Source organism: Labeo rohita, chromosome 6 (assembly GCF_022985175.1).
Source record: "Labeo rohita strain BAU-BD-2019 chromosome 6, IGBB_LRoh.1.0, whole genome shotgun sequence".
In the NCBI taxonomy this organism is placed as follows: Eukaryota; Metazoa; Chordata; class Actinopteri; order Cypriniformes; family Cyprinidae; genus Labeo; species Labeo rohita.
This window is the reverse complement of record NC_066874.1, coordinates 3,132,116-3,151,318: the sequence shown is the minus strand read 5'-3', so window position 1 is coordinate 3,151,318 and position 19,203 is coordinate 3,132,116. Positions and strand designations below refer to the sequence as shown.

The 19,203-nt window shown below is 33.5% G+C and overlaps 1 protein-coding gene across 4 annotated transcripts in view; it reads right to left on the bottom strand.

The window, feature by feature from the left end:
• Positions 1-16,455, bottom strand: part of st3gal3a (ST3 beta-galactoside alpha-2,3-sialyltransferase 3a) — a 45,128-nt gene extending 28,673 nt beyond the window's left edge. Inside the window, exons 1-6 of one of the 4 annotated variants that reach the window (XM_051111373.1) lie at positions 16,245-16,453; positions 13,847-13,942; positions 13,416-13,564; positions 8,124-8,168; positions 4,595-4,637; positions 2,203-2,295 (exon numbers count right to left, since the gene is read on the bottom strand). In XM_051111373.1, coding sequence (XP_050967330.1) covers positions 2,203-2,295; positions 4,595-4,637; positions 8,124-8,168; positions 13,416-13,533 — 299 coding nt within the window. In that variant the 5' untranslated portion in view covers positions 13,534-13,564; positions 13,847-13,942; positions 16,245-16,453. Of the gene's footprint in view, positions 1-2,202; positions 2,296-4,594; positions 4,638-8,123; positions 8,169-13,415; positions 13,565-13,846; positions 13,943-16,244 lie in introns of all 4 variants that reach the window. The other 3 variants (XM_051111375.1, XM_051111372.1, XM_051111374.1) reach the window with 3 other exon arrangements.
• Between the last annotated feature and the right edge of the window lie 2,748 nt (positions 16,456-19,203).

Sequence of the window (19,203 nt, the reverse complement as noted above, 5' to 3'; positions counted from 1 at the left end):
GGTAACCAAACTGTTTGGTTATTAGCATTCTTTAAAATATTTTCCTTTATGTTCTGCAACAACAATTTTTGTTTCAAAGGTTTGAAACAACATGAGGGTCAGTAAATAATGACAAAATTTTCATTTGGGGGTGAACCATCTCTTAATACTACTACTACTACTACAAACATACATACATATACACATACAGTTGAGGTCAAAAGGTTACATCCCCCTTTCAGAATCCGCAAAATGGTAATTATTTTACCAAAAAAGAGGAATCATACAAAATGCATATTATTGTTCATTTAGTACTGACCTGAATATTTCACATTAAAGATGTTTACATATGTTCATGAGTCCCTTGTTTGTCCTAAACAGTTAAACTGCCTGTTCTTCATAAAAAATCCTTCAGGTCTCACAAATCCTTTGGTTTTCCAGCATTTTTGTGTATTTGAACCCTTTCCAACAGTGAATGTATGATTTTGATGTCCATCTTTTGACACCGAGGGACTCATATGCAACTATTACAGAAAGTTCAAACACTCACTGATGCTCCAGAAAGAAAAGTGATGCATGAAGAGCTGGGGGTGAAAACTTTTAAACAGAATGGAGATGTGTATTATTATTATAAATAATATTTTACATTTATTTTAATTTAGTGCTGCCCCAAAGAAGCTACAGAAGATGAAAAATAGTGAAAAGATGGATCTCAAAATCATTGGAAAGGGTTCAAATACACTAAAATGCTGAAAAACCTAATTATTTGTGGGACCTGAAGCATTTTTCTGAAGAACAGCAGGCAGTTTAACTGTTCAGGACAAACAAGGAACTTATGAACAACTATCACTAAACAAACAAAACACAGCTGTGGATCATTCAGGTAACAACACAGTATTAAGAATCAAGCATGTGTGAACCTTTGAAAAGGGTCATTTTTATAAATTATTATTTTCTCTTGTGGACTATATGTAAACATCTTTTATGTAAAATGTCTTATTCAGGTCAGTACTAAATAAAAAATAACATGCATTATGTATAATCCCTTTTATTTATGGTAAAATAATTAACATTTTAATGATTCTGCAAGGTGTATGTAAACTTTTGACCTCAACTGTATACACATATACACGTATATTTACTGTTGGATTGTGACATTTCAAAATGTATATATATATATATATATATATATATATATGATAATTACTGTATTGTAATTTAATTAGAATTTAAAAATGTCACAAAAAAAAAAAAAAAAAAAAAAAAAAAAAAAAAAAAAAATCACATTCTAAAAATAAACTATTAACTATGTATTTTGCTTTTTGCTTGTGTTTTTGAAACCTGAACCAAACCAAGGAACCAGGAACCAGGAAACCGAAAACAAATAAGTTCAACACAATCAAATGATTTTAAAAGAATTCAGATTTTCTAAGAATTAATAAGATCCATAAACTGGTTTTTATTAATCTCAGAGGCAGAAATCTCGTGGCTAAAGGAAAGCTTTGCGTGTCAGTCGTGTGAATCAGAAGCACGGGTTTCTCACGCACTGGGAGCCCAGAGGAGCACAGCAGACCCAAAAAAAGACCTGCATCATTTCTGCGGACACAGTTCTGAAACATGCCTTAAATCAACACATGAGGGATAAAGAGCATCCACGGTGGGGAATCTTCTCAGATGCTGAATTATTTAGAAGAGAAAAGAAATGTCTTTTTATGCTCCTCTCAAGAGCACTGGATCCTCAATGTCTGATGGGTTTAAAGCAAACTACACAACACACATGAAGTGATGCACTATTACAAAATGAAAAAAAAAAAAAAAAAAAAAACCCACAAAACAACAAGGGCAGCAAAAACAGTGATAATCATTCTCTTCCTTTCTACTTTATGTTCTCTGGATAAAACCAGTCAAAACTGTTTTGCTGGTTACCTGTGTAAGATTTGTTTTGAAGATGATTTCAAGATGATTTCATCTGGTCAAGCTGATCTGCTTGTACACAACCAATAAAGAAATCTTGTAATTTCGCGGAAAGGTCAAGAAGAGTAAACGCTTTGCACTTTCATGTTCCTAGTCCTAATATGAATGTTATTCATCTAAATCGAAATTATTTATCTAAACTGCAAGGCTACAAAGAGCAAAAGAATGAGGTGCGTGTCTGCATGCACATTTACAAATATTATATTGTGAACGTCCAGTATTTCACAATGTACTGTGAGATTAGCTTACTTTGGATAGATTGAAGTCATCTTGGCCTCTGCGTAACCCGGTTTACACTCTCCTTTACTGAGATTGCCATATTTATACTGCAGCTCCAGGGGCCTGACAACCAAAGACAGAAGACGATCATTTTCAGTAGGTGTCCTAACAGAGTAATCACAGGTGTAGAAAATCACATTAACTACTGACATGTTCCACTAGCGGTTCACAAACACAGTGTCACAATACTTTGTGTCTTCATTTTCAACACATATTTATCGCTTTATCACTTCAAATCCAGCAAACTTCCTTTTTTGTGAAATGTGCTTGTGCTTAAGCGGTTTTCTTTGCAACTAATGAACAGCAAACGAAAGTGTGCAAATATATTTGCGGCCATTGCAATATCCAAAATGCACAAGAGGGTTGCAATATCCAACTTAATTTTCAAATTAATTTTCAAATTTTCGTTTTTAAATTAATACTTTCATTCAGCAAGGATGCATTACAAACATGCATCATGGTGTCCTCAAAAATTTGGGTAACACTTCACACTTCTTAAATCTCACTATTAACTTGTTACTTATTAGCATGCCTATTATTAACATATTGTTTGTTAATTAGTACTTATAAAGCACCTATTCTGCATGACCATATTCTACATCGCTAATCCTACCTAATACCTGAACTTAACAACTACCATCCTAACTATTAATAAGCAGCAAATTAGGAGGCAAAAGCCATAGTTAACGGTTTGTTAAAAGCAAGAACTGGACCTTAAACAAATTGTGACCAAAATTTAAAGCAGCACATTGTTTTCAACAATGATAATAATAGAAAATATATCTTGAGTAGCAATGATTTCTTAAGGTTCATGTAACACCAAAGACTGGAGTAAATGATGCTGAAAATTAAGCTTTGCTTAATCGTAGGCCCTCCAAAAGTTTGGAAACACCCCTTGCAAAGTGTGGTTTTGGACGATATCGGCATAAATCCTTATCATTTTTTGGTGAAAATACATTATCATTGAAGACCAGCAATAATAAATTTCATTTTGATTACATAATAATGGCAATACATACATGTCAAAGTTAGACATGCCCCTTTGCCAGCTGTGATGCCTGGTTACTGGTTTAAACTTGGCCCAGGTTTTTAAAAGATTTTTGGTTCAGCACACCTTAATAGCTTCAACAATTGATTGCCAATTAAGTTTAGAATACAATGAATTTAGGCCCAGATTATGCGGAGCTGTAATTGCTGCTAATGCTGGATATTTTGATGAATTGAAAATTTAAGTTTTTTCTATGTATAAACTGTTTATGCAATAAAATATGTTTTTGTAGTTTGTGTTGTCCCTTATCAGTGCAAAATTATCACAAATTAAAAAGGATTCAGATCAATATTGTCCAAAACCCCACTTTTCTAGGGCGTTTCCAAACATAAAACAGGTATTCAAAATTGTAATAATATTTTGCAAAATTACTGTTTTACTGTATTATAAAAAAAAAAACGTTTGAACAGTTGTGCACCGTTCAAACTCACCTTAAACTATCCTAGTTATCAAAACCAAGTTATTTTGTGAAATATGCACAATACAGATTCTGTACGAAACACGGCTGCAAGTTAAAAGAACTTGACTGATTTAAATTAGACGATTATGGAAGTTCATTTATTCTCAAGCTGATGAACACGCATGAAACAGAGCTCTGTATCTTACCAAATGCTTTTGGGATCTGGAACGAGGGGAAAGCAGCTGTGTCGAGCTCGCGGTGCCCAGAGGACGTACAACGATAAAGGCTGCTCGATGAGATGACAACTTGTGTGAGGAGTAGTTTATTTTATATAAGCGCCAGTATAAACCCACTAATTCACAGGCCGGCAAATGGAAACTTTCTAGTAAGTTTACATCAATACTGCGAGTGCTGGACATATAAAGATGACCTGTTGACAGTGCCATTTATACAGGTGGCCGTTAATGGTAATAAGAGAGGTCGAGCCATGTTTTACTTCGGGTAAACGGACCTCCCATACAGATACAATCAGGACTGGTAAATCAGACAAGGCTGGGTGAGAGCCAGGAGATCATTCATTAGAAATGCTTTAGGGCGCCATTAATTATCCTTCCAGAGTAAAGCTCAAATAAACAACAAGCCGAGTTATAAAGAGAGACAAATTGCTGGACAGTACAGGCCAAAGTGAACTCACACATACATGCACACTCTGTTACGAAACCTAGTGAGCAGTCTTACCCTACAAAGCCAGCTGCCTTCTAAGGCAACATCCCAACTGAAGCATTAGTATTATTTGCGAACCTTTCTTGTTAAGGACGTAAATTAAAATGCCGCCTATGTAGGCAGCTCACTAGGTTTTGGAACAGAACCTTACGCTCACATAGAACCCACACGCTCAACAATGTGTTACTTACAGGTTTCTGTCAAGCTTGGTAAGGAATCCCTGCTTGTCGTACCCTAAAGAGACAAGAAATACAAGAAATCAACACAGTTTATGTCCCTCAAAGAGAAAGAGGAGAGAGATGCAGTGTGTTATTGTCTCTGTGCCAACAAGAAAGGATGGAAATATTTTGGCAGAAAAGTTTTTCTGTTAGAAATGTAAAACACAAGGAAGGAAGAGAAAGAGATTGTTATCGTAGTAACGTGAGAGGCTGATGACTATTTATAGAACAACATGGGCAGTACATGTGACAGGTGATAGCACAAAAACAATAGATTAAACCAAACTGAATATGGCTTCAGCAACGGCTACCAGCATTGGCTTTGAATAGCCAGGAAGGAAAATGCTGAAACATATTCTATGCTAGGGCAACTGTCCTGCAGAGTTTTGCTCCAACCCTAATCAAACACACTTGCTTGTAGCTTTTTAGTGATCTTGAAGACATTGATTAGCTTGTTCAGGTGTGTTTGATTAGGGCTGGAGCTAAACTTTGCAGGACAGTGGCCCTCCAGGACCGAAGTTGCCCAGCCCTGTCCCACACAAAATTGCAAGAGAAATGCAAACACTGCAGAGTGATTACACAGTGCAAGTTGGAATAGCATTCTCACTCTAGTGGAGCATTAATTTTTAAAGTCTTAATGAGAATACCTGAATAACATACCTAGTTACAAGTGACATGATGATAACTATCACCTTGATTAAAGTAGGAAAGTAACGCAAGTAACTACATGAGAAATGTGCACTTGCAATACATTAGTCAAGCATTTGCATTATTGCATAAAATATGTTTTTTGGCTGAGTTTCATATGAAACTATCGACATGAAATATAATACTGACTGGTTTAAGAATAAAAAGAGCATGAAAAATATGTGGGACATGAAACTAACACAGTTATTAGAGTTCATTGTACAGCTTACATTAGCTTCATTACACAACCGTTTTGGTTGGTTTTTAACTAAAGATGAACAATAAAATGAACACACTTCTTTATGAAAATGTTGGGATGATACATTAAAAAAGATTAAATAGATTTTTATAAAATCATAAAAAGAGGAGTGGTTGCCATCAGGTAGGATTGGCAAAAGGATATTATTGTTCACACAACATTAAACTGCATAGTTTACTGATTCAAGTAATAAAGTTTTACCTACGAAGACCTATTTTATAACATCATACTGTCATCATACTGACAGTTCAAAACAAAGATTTTACAGTTTTGTTCTTTCCCGAGAAGTACAACGAACAAAAAAATAACCCTTAAAAAAATAGATTATTTAAAAAAAAAAAAAAAAACAAAAAAAAAAACATTTTTGATCAAATAACCTGTATAACCTGTATAACCTGGGAAGAAAGGAAGGAAGGAAAGAAAGAGAAAGAATGAAAAAGAAAGATAGAAAGAAAGAAAGAAAGAAAGAAAGGAGTAAATGAGAGAAATAGAACAAAAAGAAAGAGCTAGCTAACAAATAATCAAGCGAAAGAAAGAAACAAAGAATTATCATAGAATGAAAGAAAGAGCAAAAGAAACAAATAACAAACAAACAAAAAAGCAAGAAAGAAAGAACAAAAAAAAATGAAAAAGAATGAACAAATGAATGAGTGAAACAAAGATCTAACAGAACAAACAGAAAAAGAAAGAAAGAACTAACAAATGATCAAACAAACTAACAAACGAGCATTTGAAAAAAAACAGAATGATAGAATGAAAATTAGCAAAAGAAAAAGAATAATAATAAAAAGAAAGAATAAATGAAAAACAAAGAAAGCATTAGCAAACTAATAAAAAAATAAATGAAAGAAAGAAACAAAGGATAGAATGAAAGAAAAAACAAAAGAAACAAAGAATGAATGAACAAATTAAAGAAAAAAGCAAGAAAGAATAAAAAAACAAGAATAAAATGAAAAACAAAGAAAGCGCTAAAACAAATGAACGAAAAAGAACAAACAAAACAGAATGATAGAATGAAAAAGAAAGAGTGAACAAACATGAAAGAGATAGAGACAAAATTAACGAATGTACGAGATCGAACAAACGATATGAGAAAAACAGAAAAAACAAATGAAAAAAGAAAGTACTAAACTAACAATCAAACGAAAAAAGAAAACTAAACTAAAAAAACGATCAAATGAAAGAAAGAAACAGAAAGAAAGAAAAAAGGAACCAAACTAACAAACGATCAAACGAAAGAAAGAAAGAAAGAAAAAGAAAGAACAAACAAATGAAACTAACAAACGGTCAAACAAAAGAAACAAACAAAGAAAAAGAAAGAAAGAAGAAACTAAACTAACAAACAAACATAAGAAAGAAAGAAAGAGAGAGAAAGAAAGAAAGAAAGAAAGGCACATGAGCTCTTGAGGTTGTTGAAGCAGGTCGATGCAGACGATGCCAGTACAGACGTGTGCTCTGAGTGCTGCATTAGTGCCGCTAGTAGCAGTGATGTTGCATTAGAGGTCGCAGTAGCCGCAGCAGGTGTTAGTCACAGCAGAAATCACTGTGCAAGGGGCTCTTACAAAGATCACGGTGCTTCTGTCAGCTACCAGCCACCTGTTACCACTGCCTAACTCAAGAAACATTCTGGGTCAAATGCAGCTTAAGCTATACTGACAACATCTGTGACATGCTGACATGCCCAATGGCTACGCCTTTGAAACTGAATTTACATGTGTATTACTGTTAACACATTTGTTTCTTATAAACACCAGGTCACAGATATTGCTGAGAGACCTTAAGTTGCAGGATGCAGGAAAAATACCTTTGTTACTGAATTAATCATTTAAAAGTCAGTATCATTAACAGTACTTTATCCCTTTTTCAACATTATTAGTAGTAGTAGTATCATTATTGTAATCTAGATTTTAATATGGGAAGGACTGTACCGGTATTTACTCCACATTAATAGATTAATGTTTAGTACAGCAAATAAATAATTTCAGGTTTATGACTTTTTAATAGAGTTCAGAAGTTTTTCACCAGTGCTTGATATGGCAAAAAATCTGTAAAGCATAAAAACATCAGTCTTTATTAACTTCATCATTAAGTCAGACAGAAGCACGACAGATGTCTTTGTACTGAATGTGCAGGGGAAAATTCTGCTTATTTACTTGAAACGCAATGAAGAAAGCTTCATAATGTTGGGAGACCAAATGTGCAACTTAGTGATTTAAGTTTAATTTAAACGTCACATATTTTGAACAGCATTGAACTAGGCTGCTTGAGATAAGAATTTGACTCAAACTTACTTTTATACATACATTTAAAAGCTTGGGGTCAATAAGATTTTTATAAAGAAATGCATACTTAAGTTTAGCAAAGATGTATTAAATTGATCAAAATGAAGAACTATATATTGTTACATAATATTTCTATTTCATTATTCATCCAAGATAAGCTTATCACAGTTTCCACAAAATTTTAAGCAGCACAACTGTTTTCAACATTGATTATTGATTATCCAGATGAATCTCCCAACATTACTGTAGAATACAGCATACGGTAAACCTCTACCTGAAACCATACGTTCCACGGAGCGTAACCTATCCAAACCAGCCTCTGAAACACAAAAGTGTGAGTTCAGCATACAGCAGACGTCATCACTTCTGTTTTGAGTGTGATCACATCACGCTGCAACTTCACTCAGCATTGGTCATAATGCAACTAAACCAAGCAGCACAGTACAGTACACACTGTTAAAAACAATGCATTCCTTCCCTTACGAAAAAGAAGTTAATTCAAGTGTGCCATTAATAAACTTCTTTTAAACTAAAAATAGGAAAGTATACTTTCAGTCTACTTTTTATATACTTATCAGAAATATCCTTAAAATGACATTCAAGTATACTTGACTTATACTTGGAAAAAGTCTAAATATATTTGAGCTGTACTTGTGCTATGAGAATCTGTTGTTAACATGTTGTTATACATTAGAGATGCTATTACACAACTGAAGAAAAACCAAAACAGATGCTTCCACACTTTAAAAAATGCAAAGACATATTTTCCATTTTACGAAACATTGAGTCTCAAATACTAAAAAATGCTATTTTCTTGAAACTATATACAACCCTTGTCAGACCAACAAAATTACTGCAAATGTTGTCCCAACTAGTCTAACACAGTTGTGTTTCTAGATACTTTCGACCACTTACATCCATTCCCTGGATATCTTAATCTTGTAAAATGCTTTACAAACAAAGACAAAGTTGTCTACATATTACACTAAATTATTCATAATCTTTTGTATGTTCAGATATTCATATAACGAAATATATACAAATTAATACCTAAGAAGGGACATAGTAGTATACTTAAATTATTGATAAATTATGATAAGTTCACTTAAAAAAAAACAAAAAAAAAAAAAAAAAACTTGAGTATACTTGCAGTACAAAACTACTAAACTAGTAGTTTACTGAGACTGCACTTCAAAGTGTACTAAAAATGCATTTAAAAAAGTATTTAATTAGTAAACTATCATTATACCTATAAGTTCACTTTTAGCATACTTGCAGTACAAACTGAAAACATAGACGTAAACTAGCTGTGTACTCAAAGTTTACTATTTTTATACTTAAAGTATACTTAAAAGTATACTTTTACATACTAGAAAGTGGGCCAATTTAGTCCCAATGAGTATTAAAATAGTACACTTAAAAGTATACTACTAGTACGCTGATATTTTTATACTTACTACATAAGGTATACTTAAAAATAGACTTGAACTTTACTTAAGTATACTACATAAAATAAACTTGAAGAATACTTCTTTTTGATAAGGGTTTTTATGTAGGAGAGAAACTCGAAAACAAGCATTTAAGTTCCCGCACGTCCGGCATCTGCAGTTCCTGAAAAACTGTGGTAAATGCATGCATTGCAACATTTCCCAACTCACAAATTTAATAAACAAATTTAGCTACTGCAATATGATTTACAAAACACACTTGACTGACCGTGAAAAACGTGTGCCTTAATACTTGAAATTACTATTGTAGACACATAAAATGTGCTTAAATAATTCACTCAAAAATTTTGCATTACATCACTGGATGCTCTGCAGCAAATGGGTGTCGTCAGAATGAGAGTCAAACAGCTGATAAAAATAGCGCAATAATCCAGAAGTAATCCACAAATCTTTATCAGTTAACCCCTTGTGAAGTGAAAATCTGTATGTTTGTAAGAAACAAATCCATAATGAACATGTTTGTAACTTAAAATCATTGTTTCAAGCTAAAATATGAGTCCTCTATCCATAAAATTGTTTTTGTCCAGTGAAAGCCTGAATCAGGAGAGAAATATGCACGGTTTAACAAGCATAAACAGTCCAAAACAGATCTAAACAAATATATGGGTGGATTTTGATCCGGGAGGACGACAGGGAATAGACTTTTTCCACTGGAGGAAGCATTATTTTCGATTATGAATTCATATTTTCAGCCAGAAGTGACGTTTAAAAGTTAAAACATGCACCTTTTACCTTTCCAAGATGTTAACTGGTGGACTGCAGTGGTGTGGATTACTTGTGGAATATTATGATGTTTTTATCAGCTGTTTGGACTCTCATTCTGACGGCACCCATTCACTGCAGTGGAACCACTGGTGAGCTAGTGATAGAATGACAAACACATCTTGGATGGCCTGAGGTTGAGTAACTTTTTAGGGTGATTTTTTGGGTGAACTATTCCTTTAAGTATAAATAAAAAGAGTTTTAATTTAAGAGTTATTTGAAAAATACGGGAAATAGTAATAATCAAGAATGTGTTTAAACATTTGACCTACATAGTTGGTGACTGACAGAGTGCAGAAAAACAATGTTGATGAACAGGGATACTACACTGGATCATCCACTTTATCTGTTGAACTGCGATCTGATAAAACAGTTCTGACAATTGTACCAAACATTGTAATAAAACAGCAAGGTAAATTCTTTTCTGATTTACAGTCAAGTGTTTCTGCCAGGTGGACTTTAGAAGGAAGCAAGAATATTCATAATAAACCACACCATATCTGTATAAGGTACGGGCAAAAGTCTGCATGTGACTACGGGCTGATTTTCCGTTCTTGCACATACACTATTATCAATTACACAAGTTACACAGTAAGCAGTATGGTAGCATTCTGTGGCTCAATTATAGAGTGACGCAGCTTGGTGAACGAGAAAAAGTCCTGAAGCTTTTGTCTGTTGTAAGTGCCAAAAATCGAACTGCAGCAAAATTACTAGCAAATGGTGATCAGACTTTGTTAAAGAGACTATTTCCAGTTCCAGTGTATGTTAAAGCAACGGCTTGTATTATTTGTTATTACTTTGTTACCTAACCTCCATAAATGACTACATGAAACATAAAATCAAAGGTCCTTTATATATTATGCGGTAACATCTAGACTACATTAACCCGTTTCGATCTGTCAAACATAAGATTTAATGACTGAACCAACCAGATTACACCAACTGAAGTCATTTTTAGTCTTTTTAATGTAATAACTGCACATTTTTACCTTTGCATGTAGTCAAATAAAGTGCTGGTAACACTATCTGTTTCCTATTACAAAGCTAACAAGAGAAACAAATTGTAGTTTTGTATCAGTAGCACAGATAATGAACAACAAATTGATATTTCCATTGTTTCATAAATCACAAACATGAAAGATATCTGACCTTTATTCACAAATTAATATATAATTTGCGACATTTTACACTACTGTTTGGAGTCAGTACGTTTTTTTTTTTTTTTTTTTTTTTTTTTTTTAAGAAATAGATGGTTTTATAAGCAAGTACGCATTAATTTGATTAAATGTGACAGTACAGACATTTATCTCTAAAGATTTCTATTTCAAATAAATGCTGCTCTTTTGTAGTTTATATTAGGGATGGGCGAAATGGGCTTAAAAATTTATCATGATAATTTCTGGTATTATTACGATAACGATATCAATGGTGATCATTCAGGAAAATCCTATTTCTTTAGAAAAAAGTATTATCTTTCCTATTTTTACCCAAAATAGACATAACTGAGTACACTTCTATAATGTAATGACTGTTTAATTCATACTGGAAGCTGGAGAGCGCCCTTGGGCGGAAACTCCACATATGCTTTATAGCAGAAGTAATAGTACTGAAGCTCCAAGCTACAGCTGTAGCTGAATAAAACGCAGATAGAGACATTTTAATTGAGGACACTTGACAATAAGCATACGATTGCTACAAAATATGGTTTGGCTGTGTTCTTTAATCATTCTTGGGTATTTTAATAAGGATAAAGTATATTTATAATGCAATGCTAATCAACATAGCTTTTATAATACTACAAAATAGTATGATTTCAGCCTCATTCTGTGATATGAAACCTGATCGCAAAAGTTTCATTAAAACACTCGACTATGTTATGAAGTTAATTTAGAGAAAAAGCACATCAATAAATGATATCTTTGTTGGACAACAGGTTTGTAAATAGGCTCATATACATGCAAAACTGTATCGCACACATGCTACTGTAGACAATATCGTTATTTTCGCGGGAAGACTTATTCTTATCGTACGGAAACTTTTTACCGGTATATCGCAAACGATAAGATATCGCTCATCCCTACTTTAAATTAATTAAATAATTCTTGAAAATGCATCACAGTTTCCACAGAAATATGAAGCAGCTGATTTCATCATTTATAATGACAAATGTTTCTTAAGCAGCAAACTGGTATACTAGAGTGATTTCTGAAGGATCATGTGACATTGAACATTAGAGTAATGATGCTGAAAATTCGGCTTTGACCACAGGAATGAATTACATTTGACAAAATATTCACGTAGAAAACAGTTATTTGAAATTGCAATAATATTTCACAATTTTACCGCTTTTATTGTATTTTTAAAAATAAATACAGCTTTAGTGAGCATACAAAAAAAAAAAAAAAAAAAAAAAAAAAAAAAACTTACTGACCTTTTAAACTTTAAAACATTTTTCATTTTTGTCAATAGTTAGGAATTTAATTCCTTCAGTGGTACAATTATTTCCCTTATTCATCACACATAGTTACAAAGCTAAGATGGTATCAGATACCACATCTTCTAATTTTATCTTGTGGCATACGATAGCGGTGGTGGTGCTGCGTAACGTGCGACTACAGACTACAGTGTGACACCTTCAACTTCTGGTGCAAAAGAAAACGCTAGTCACTTCTGTCACTGCAAAGATCAGTTTGCACATTATTTTGCTGACCATTTTTTAGCTTGCTGGTTAACCCCCTTTATTCCAGGGGGTGAACATGCTCAGCGATGGGCTCCTAGCTCCCTCCTCTGGCCATCATAATAAACCAAACCTTTATTTTTCAGGGTCTTTCCAGTTTAAGATCATGGCTTCTGCAGTGATCTGATGCCAAGCAGGCAGACTAGGCAAAATCACAAGTAAGAAGGGTTACTAAACCAACACCCTTTTATTCTAGGCATGACGTATCAGGGGGAAACCAGATCTAGAGAAGCAAAAGTTGTGACATTTCATAATTTCAAGAAATGAAAAATCTGTTAACATTGTGAAAGGATCCCCACTGTCAAACATTTACACCAAAGAGGATTGTGACTAACCAAAGCAACTGAACTGCGCCATGCTGATTCGTGCCGTACTGACCACTTGTAGCCAAACCTTCATTTTAATTCATTTTAAAGACATGTTAGCTGCTGGTCATATACTTTAAAACATGGAGTTTAGCTCCTACTTGAATTGAACAGACATAATGAGCAACATCTTTAGATTTACTACTTTGTGTTCTACGTAAGAAAAATATTCATACGACGACTAGTATACTCACGAGATTTCTGGACTGGGCTCCGTAGGTGCAGTTTGCCAGACGAATAGTAGAGGAATATCAGCACCATGACGGGACAAATTAAAAACATGAAGCTCCGTGTGGACTTCATCCTGATCATCTCACACGAGGCTTCATCTGGTCTGAGTCACCTGAAAACGCAAGCACACAACACACTGATAAATCATGCTGCTTTCACAAGACAAACGTCATCTTGAAAACTGATATTTATCTTTCAATTCATACGTTTAAAAGCTAAACTGGGATTTACTTAAAAGGCTTAAAAACAAATAGTATAACATTAGGTAACATGATCGATGAGTTCAACACAGGTTAGGAACAACAGAGACGTTTTACTTTTATGTGGACGTGTTCAGAACATGCAGTAACAGGCCAGCAGGTAAAATGAAGCAGTATCACTTACAAACACTTACCAGGGTAACCATAATTTCTATTAAACCACTCCAGTTACTGTAGTGTACAATCGCTCTGACCCTTCTTTTAAAAGGTGATAACATGCAGTTGTTACCCTAAGGAGTATAACCAGACATATTAATAAAACAAAATTGGTTAATTCAGATGTTTTGTAAGGTCATCTGAAAATAGGCTTCATGTGGCAAGATTTCTACAGTATACACCATCTGAACAAGTTTGCTCATTTATTATTATTATTATTATGCAGATGTCATCAGCATTTTAAAAACAAATTCAAATCCACTTGATTTCATAAACACCTAAAACAATTAATTTAAGTAGTTTGTGGTATGAAATTACCCACTTTTTGAAATCTAATCTGATTTAACCTAACATAACAACAATGTTTCTCTGACAACAAAACACCATGTTTGCCATCCCAGTTGTTGGTTGTTTGTTTCCTAAATGATCCTTATAAGAATTTTCTGATATAATTGGATATAATCCATCATATAATAAAAAATTATACTATTATATTTTATGATTTAATATAACATGACACACTACCAGTCAAAAGTTTTTGGACAGTAAGATCTTTAATGTGAATATATTTTAAAATGTAACTCATTTCTGTGATTAAAGTTACATTTCTCAGCATTATTACTTTAGTGTCACATGATTCTTCAGAAATCATTATAATATGCTGATCTGCTGTTCAAGAAACATTTATTATTATCATTATCAATATTAAAAACAGTTGAGTACTTTTTTGAGGGGTGAAGAAATTATAGAAATAATAATTTAATTTAGCAAGGATGCTTTAAACCGATCCAAAGTGATGTTACAAAATATTTCTTTTTCAGATAAATGCTTATGTTATTCTGAACCTTCCATTCATCAAAGAAACCAAAATAATAATAATAATAATAATAATAATAATAATCAGTTGTTTTCAACATTAATAATAATAATATTATTAATAAACGTTTCTGAGCAGCACATCAGAATATTACAATGATTTCTGAAGGATCATGTGATTGGAATAATGATGCTAAAAATTCAGCTTTGAAATCACCATTAAATTACATTTTAAAATATATTCAAATAGAAAACAGTTATTTTAAATAGTAAAAATATATCTACATTTTACAATTTTTGCTGTACTTTGGATCAAATAAATGTAGGCTTGGTGAGCAGAAGAGACTTCTTTAAAAAACATGAAAAAAAATCAAAACAAATCCAAAAACTTTTGACTGCTAATGTATGTTTTATAATAATCATAACACCACATTATTTTATAATATATCTTAATAGTATAATATAATAACTAAATACCTTCTGACACATGGCTCCCAACAGGTTAAACGCCACGTTGGCAATCCAAATTTGTCAGTTTGTTTGTTTTTTCGGGTGACTACCCTTACAAAGGTGTACTGCAGCAATACCATGGTATCAAGTACCAGGAATCCCGGGTTAAAAAAAACACTCTGACTGGGACTTCTATTATAATATAGAACTGCAAGAAATTTTCATATACAATTACATATAACAGACCATATATTTTTATTACAATATAATATATTAGATAATTATATAGTTCATAATAATTATTAGAAATTATAATTGGATAATATATTTTAATGTAAATCACCATGTTTGCAAGCCACATTTATTTATGTTATTTTTATTTTATTATTATTTTATGATTTTATTAACTACCCTAAAAAGTGCCGTAGCAATACTATGGTACAATGATGGTATATGGTATCATAAAAAAATAAATCAATAAAAAATCCTAGTGGGACTAACTATTTTAACAACTCCCTTACTTACTTTTATTAATAACAGCAGTTTTTCAGTTTATTGAGGGGAACTGTGTTTCCTAATCTAAATTATTGCCTTTGTATTATATTATATGTTTTATATAATATAAAATAACAACAGGAATTTTCTGAAACATAACTTCGGAAAGAGTAAAACACCACGTTATTTACATGGTACATGTCATTATCAATGCTAAATGTCTAAAAATCGCATTAGCGCTGTTTTTTTGATCATTTGGCTGATATCAGATGTTTCAAAAACACACTTAAACAACTTGTGAACGGTTTTTTAACCCGACCGAACCTCGTAACCAATAGAAACCGTTCGGCTACCGGTCGCTTGTGTGTCTGTTCGTGTCGCTTGCTACAAAATAACGGTAACAGACACATCCGGTTAGCTCTTTAGCTAACCTCAAAACCACGAAACACACGTTCCCCTCAAACCAGCAGCTGACGTAAAATACGTGAATTTCACAATAACACGGTTACGCACGGTCGTAATAAGAGACGACCGACACCGCAGCCGTTACAAGAGACAAAATGTCAACAAAACACTTAGCATGTGTCTGTGTGTTAGACAGGCTAAGTGTCCTACCTCACAGAAACGGAACGATAACGAAACCATGTCCATAAACACACCGCTGCCTCACACGTCGGTCGCTACGGCTCTTCTGGAGGAACGGAAACCACATTTCTTTTATCTCTCGGCTCCGCTTATCACCTCTGTTACCTTGGTAAGCGAACTGAATACAGACAGAGTTCATGCCATGAAGGTTGAGGAGGGAGGAGGAGGAGGAGGGTCCCTTCTGTGGGTCCTGAACAGCTATTGGCTTGAACACCAGTGTTGGGGAGTAACTAATTACATGTAACGGAATTACGTAATTTAATTACAAAATAAATGTAATTGTAATTAGTTACAGTTACTGAGAAAAAATGTGTAATTCAATTACAGTTACTTTTGAAAAATGTTCATGATTACATAGGGGGTTACATCTGATTTTTTTCGCACACACACACCCACATACAGATTTAGTTGACTTCTTTCATAAATTGCACTGACCTCTAAAATGAGGTTTGGACACAGAATAGAACACATGCTTATTTGATAACTCTTTTATTTTCTATTTGGGTTTATGCATATACTTTATTTTTTAAGACTAATTATTTTTTCCAAGGCATTGTTAGATGCCAGTGTATCCTGTCATCACTATGCAAACATTGATTTCAAAGCCAGTGTTATAGCTATTAAACTATTTCTTGTTATGATTTTAAACCTGTATTTAACCTCAGAATGATCTCAAAGTAAATAAGAGGTGTTAAGTCTGAATTTGTGTGGCTGTGCTTTAAATTAAATTATTACACGGCTCTGTGGAATGCTTGATTCTGATTGGTCAGTCATGACATTCCAAGGTATGCTACGCCCCGATAATCATCAGGGCAACTTAAGTCGGCACTATATTCTTGATAGTTTTTCTTGGTGGAAGCTTTGCATCTGGTTAGCTAATAAAATATTAAAACTCAATTCAGTATTATGTTTACAATTTCTTAATTCTGTCATCTGGCCACTTGCTAGCAACTGATTCCCTGGAAGCTTTGTGTTCAAATATTTCACCTCAGATCAGTGTTTTGTGTTTAATTGTTTACTTTTGTGGCAAGCAGCTGTGTAATAAGTGGGATAATGTACATTTGTTATCACAAAATAAAGATGTATATTACATCTTACTTATTATATCTTAATACAAATGATGAATTTTGAAAATCTGACAGTAATCAGTGTTGAGTGCCACTGTAAGGTTAACTCTGCCTGGTTTAAAGGATTAACAGTTGAAAATATTGGAAAATTAGAAAAGTAATCAAAAAGTAATCAAATATAATAAGTCACATTACTTTAATAAAGTAACTAAAAAGTTACACTACTTATTACATTTTAAATAGGGTAACTTGTAATCTGTAACCTATTACATTTCCAAAGTAACCTTCCCAACACTGTTGAACACACACGCACATACAAACACACCATACAGGTCCAAAACACAGAATACTTCAAGTAAGATATGTAGGTAACACTGTAAAAAATTACTTTAGGCAACAACACTAGCCTGACACTAACAAACAAGTACCAAAATGCACTACACCATCAATATGTGACACTACTTTATTGCACTATGAATCACTCAGTTTTATTGGGCTGTTAACAGGGACGTGTTTTAAAGTCTTAAATGCTTATCAGCCTTGTTAATATGTCTTGTAGTGTTCACATAATGGTGAAAAACATGTATATTACAGAGAATTCATCTCGAAAAATAAAACGAAACCCCATCTACTCGTATACCTTTACCTCAACATACTTTGTAGGTCAAAAGAAGGTTAAAAATATGCGCGGATATTACCACCTAAATTACCAAATGTTTTTTGAGTGTTTTCAGGGGGAAAATCCCTTATGGTGTCAGTAAAGTCTCAGTGGAAGTGCACATGAGATCATTTAGTTGTTCTTGTCCCATAATTGTTAACTGCAGTCTGTACTTAATCAAGGACAGTCTAGAAAAAGAGCCTTATCCGCAGGATAATGGAAATACACTTCACAGTAACACAATGCTCTGTCTGTTCTCACATGAGAACAGGAAGTGAAAATTAAGTAAACAATTTTGTTTGCATTATTCAGTTAAAACAAATGTAAATGCATTCTCAAACTCAATTTCCCATATCTAATCTTGCGTAACAAGGAAGTTTTTGTTACTGTGCTTCACGTGCTTCAGTGATAATAAATATTTATTGTGGCACCACATAAATTAAAGAGTCCTTGACTGCTGTAATGACCGATGTGTGTGTGTGCCTCTTAGATAAATGCACGTTTGATATTAAAAAGTGTTTCATAGAGATTTCCTGTTGACGTATATTGTGAAAGATGGGTTTAGCCAGGTTGGCTGTACAGTGAAAAACTCAGGAAACACATTTGACACGCTTTGATCTGCGAGCAGCAATCTCATTAAATTAGGTCACTGGAAGTTCATTTGACGAGTTAGATCTCTGACCCTCTTTATTAATGAGACATCCCTGACCTTCCTGTTTCCTGTTACAGAAAGACCTGCACTTCTGCATCGCACTGAAGCTTTGTCTAAATAAATGAATAGATCTTTTGTTAACAGTTGTTTTAAAGAGGCTTTAAATAAAGGCGTCACTTCATACTTCACATAAGACAGTACTCGCAGGCTTCTCTTCGCAATCCTTCCTGTTTCCACAGAGTTGTGGTTTCATAATCCAAAATAAATACATACTATATTACTAGTAACAGAAGTGGTAGAATTGGTGAGTGAAAGGTCAAAGGTTGGGGAATTTACCCTTAACAATATGAAAAATATAACCACAAATACATTTTCATGCTTCGTTTTTATTCTCTGGGAGTTTGAAACATTGGTTTGTCCAATGAAGTCTTTCAGTAACGTGGTCTCGTCTGGTCTGTATATCTGTTTAGAAGAGATCTGGAGTGGGAACGATTGTCTCTCACATCTCTCTTTGATGAGGATTCTGGGATGGTTAATCGAGATTGACGGCTG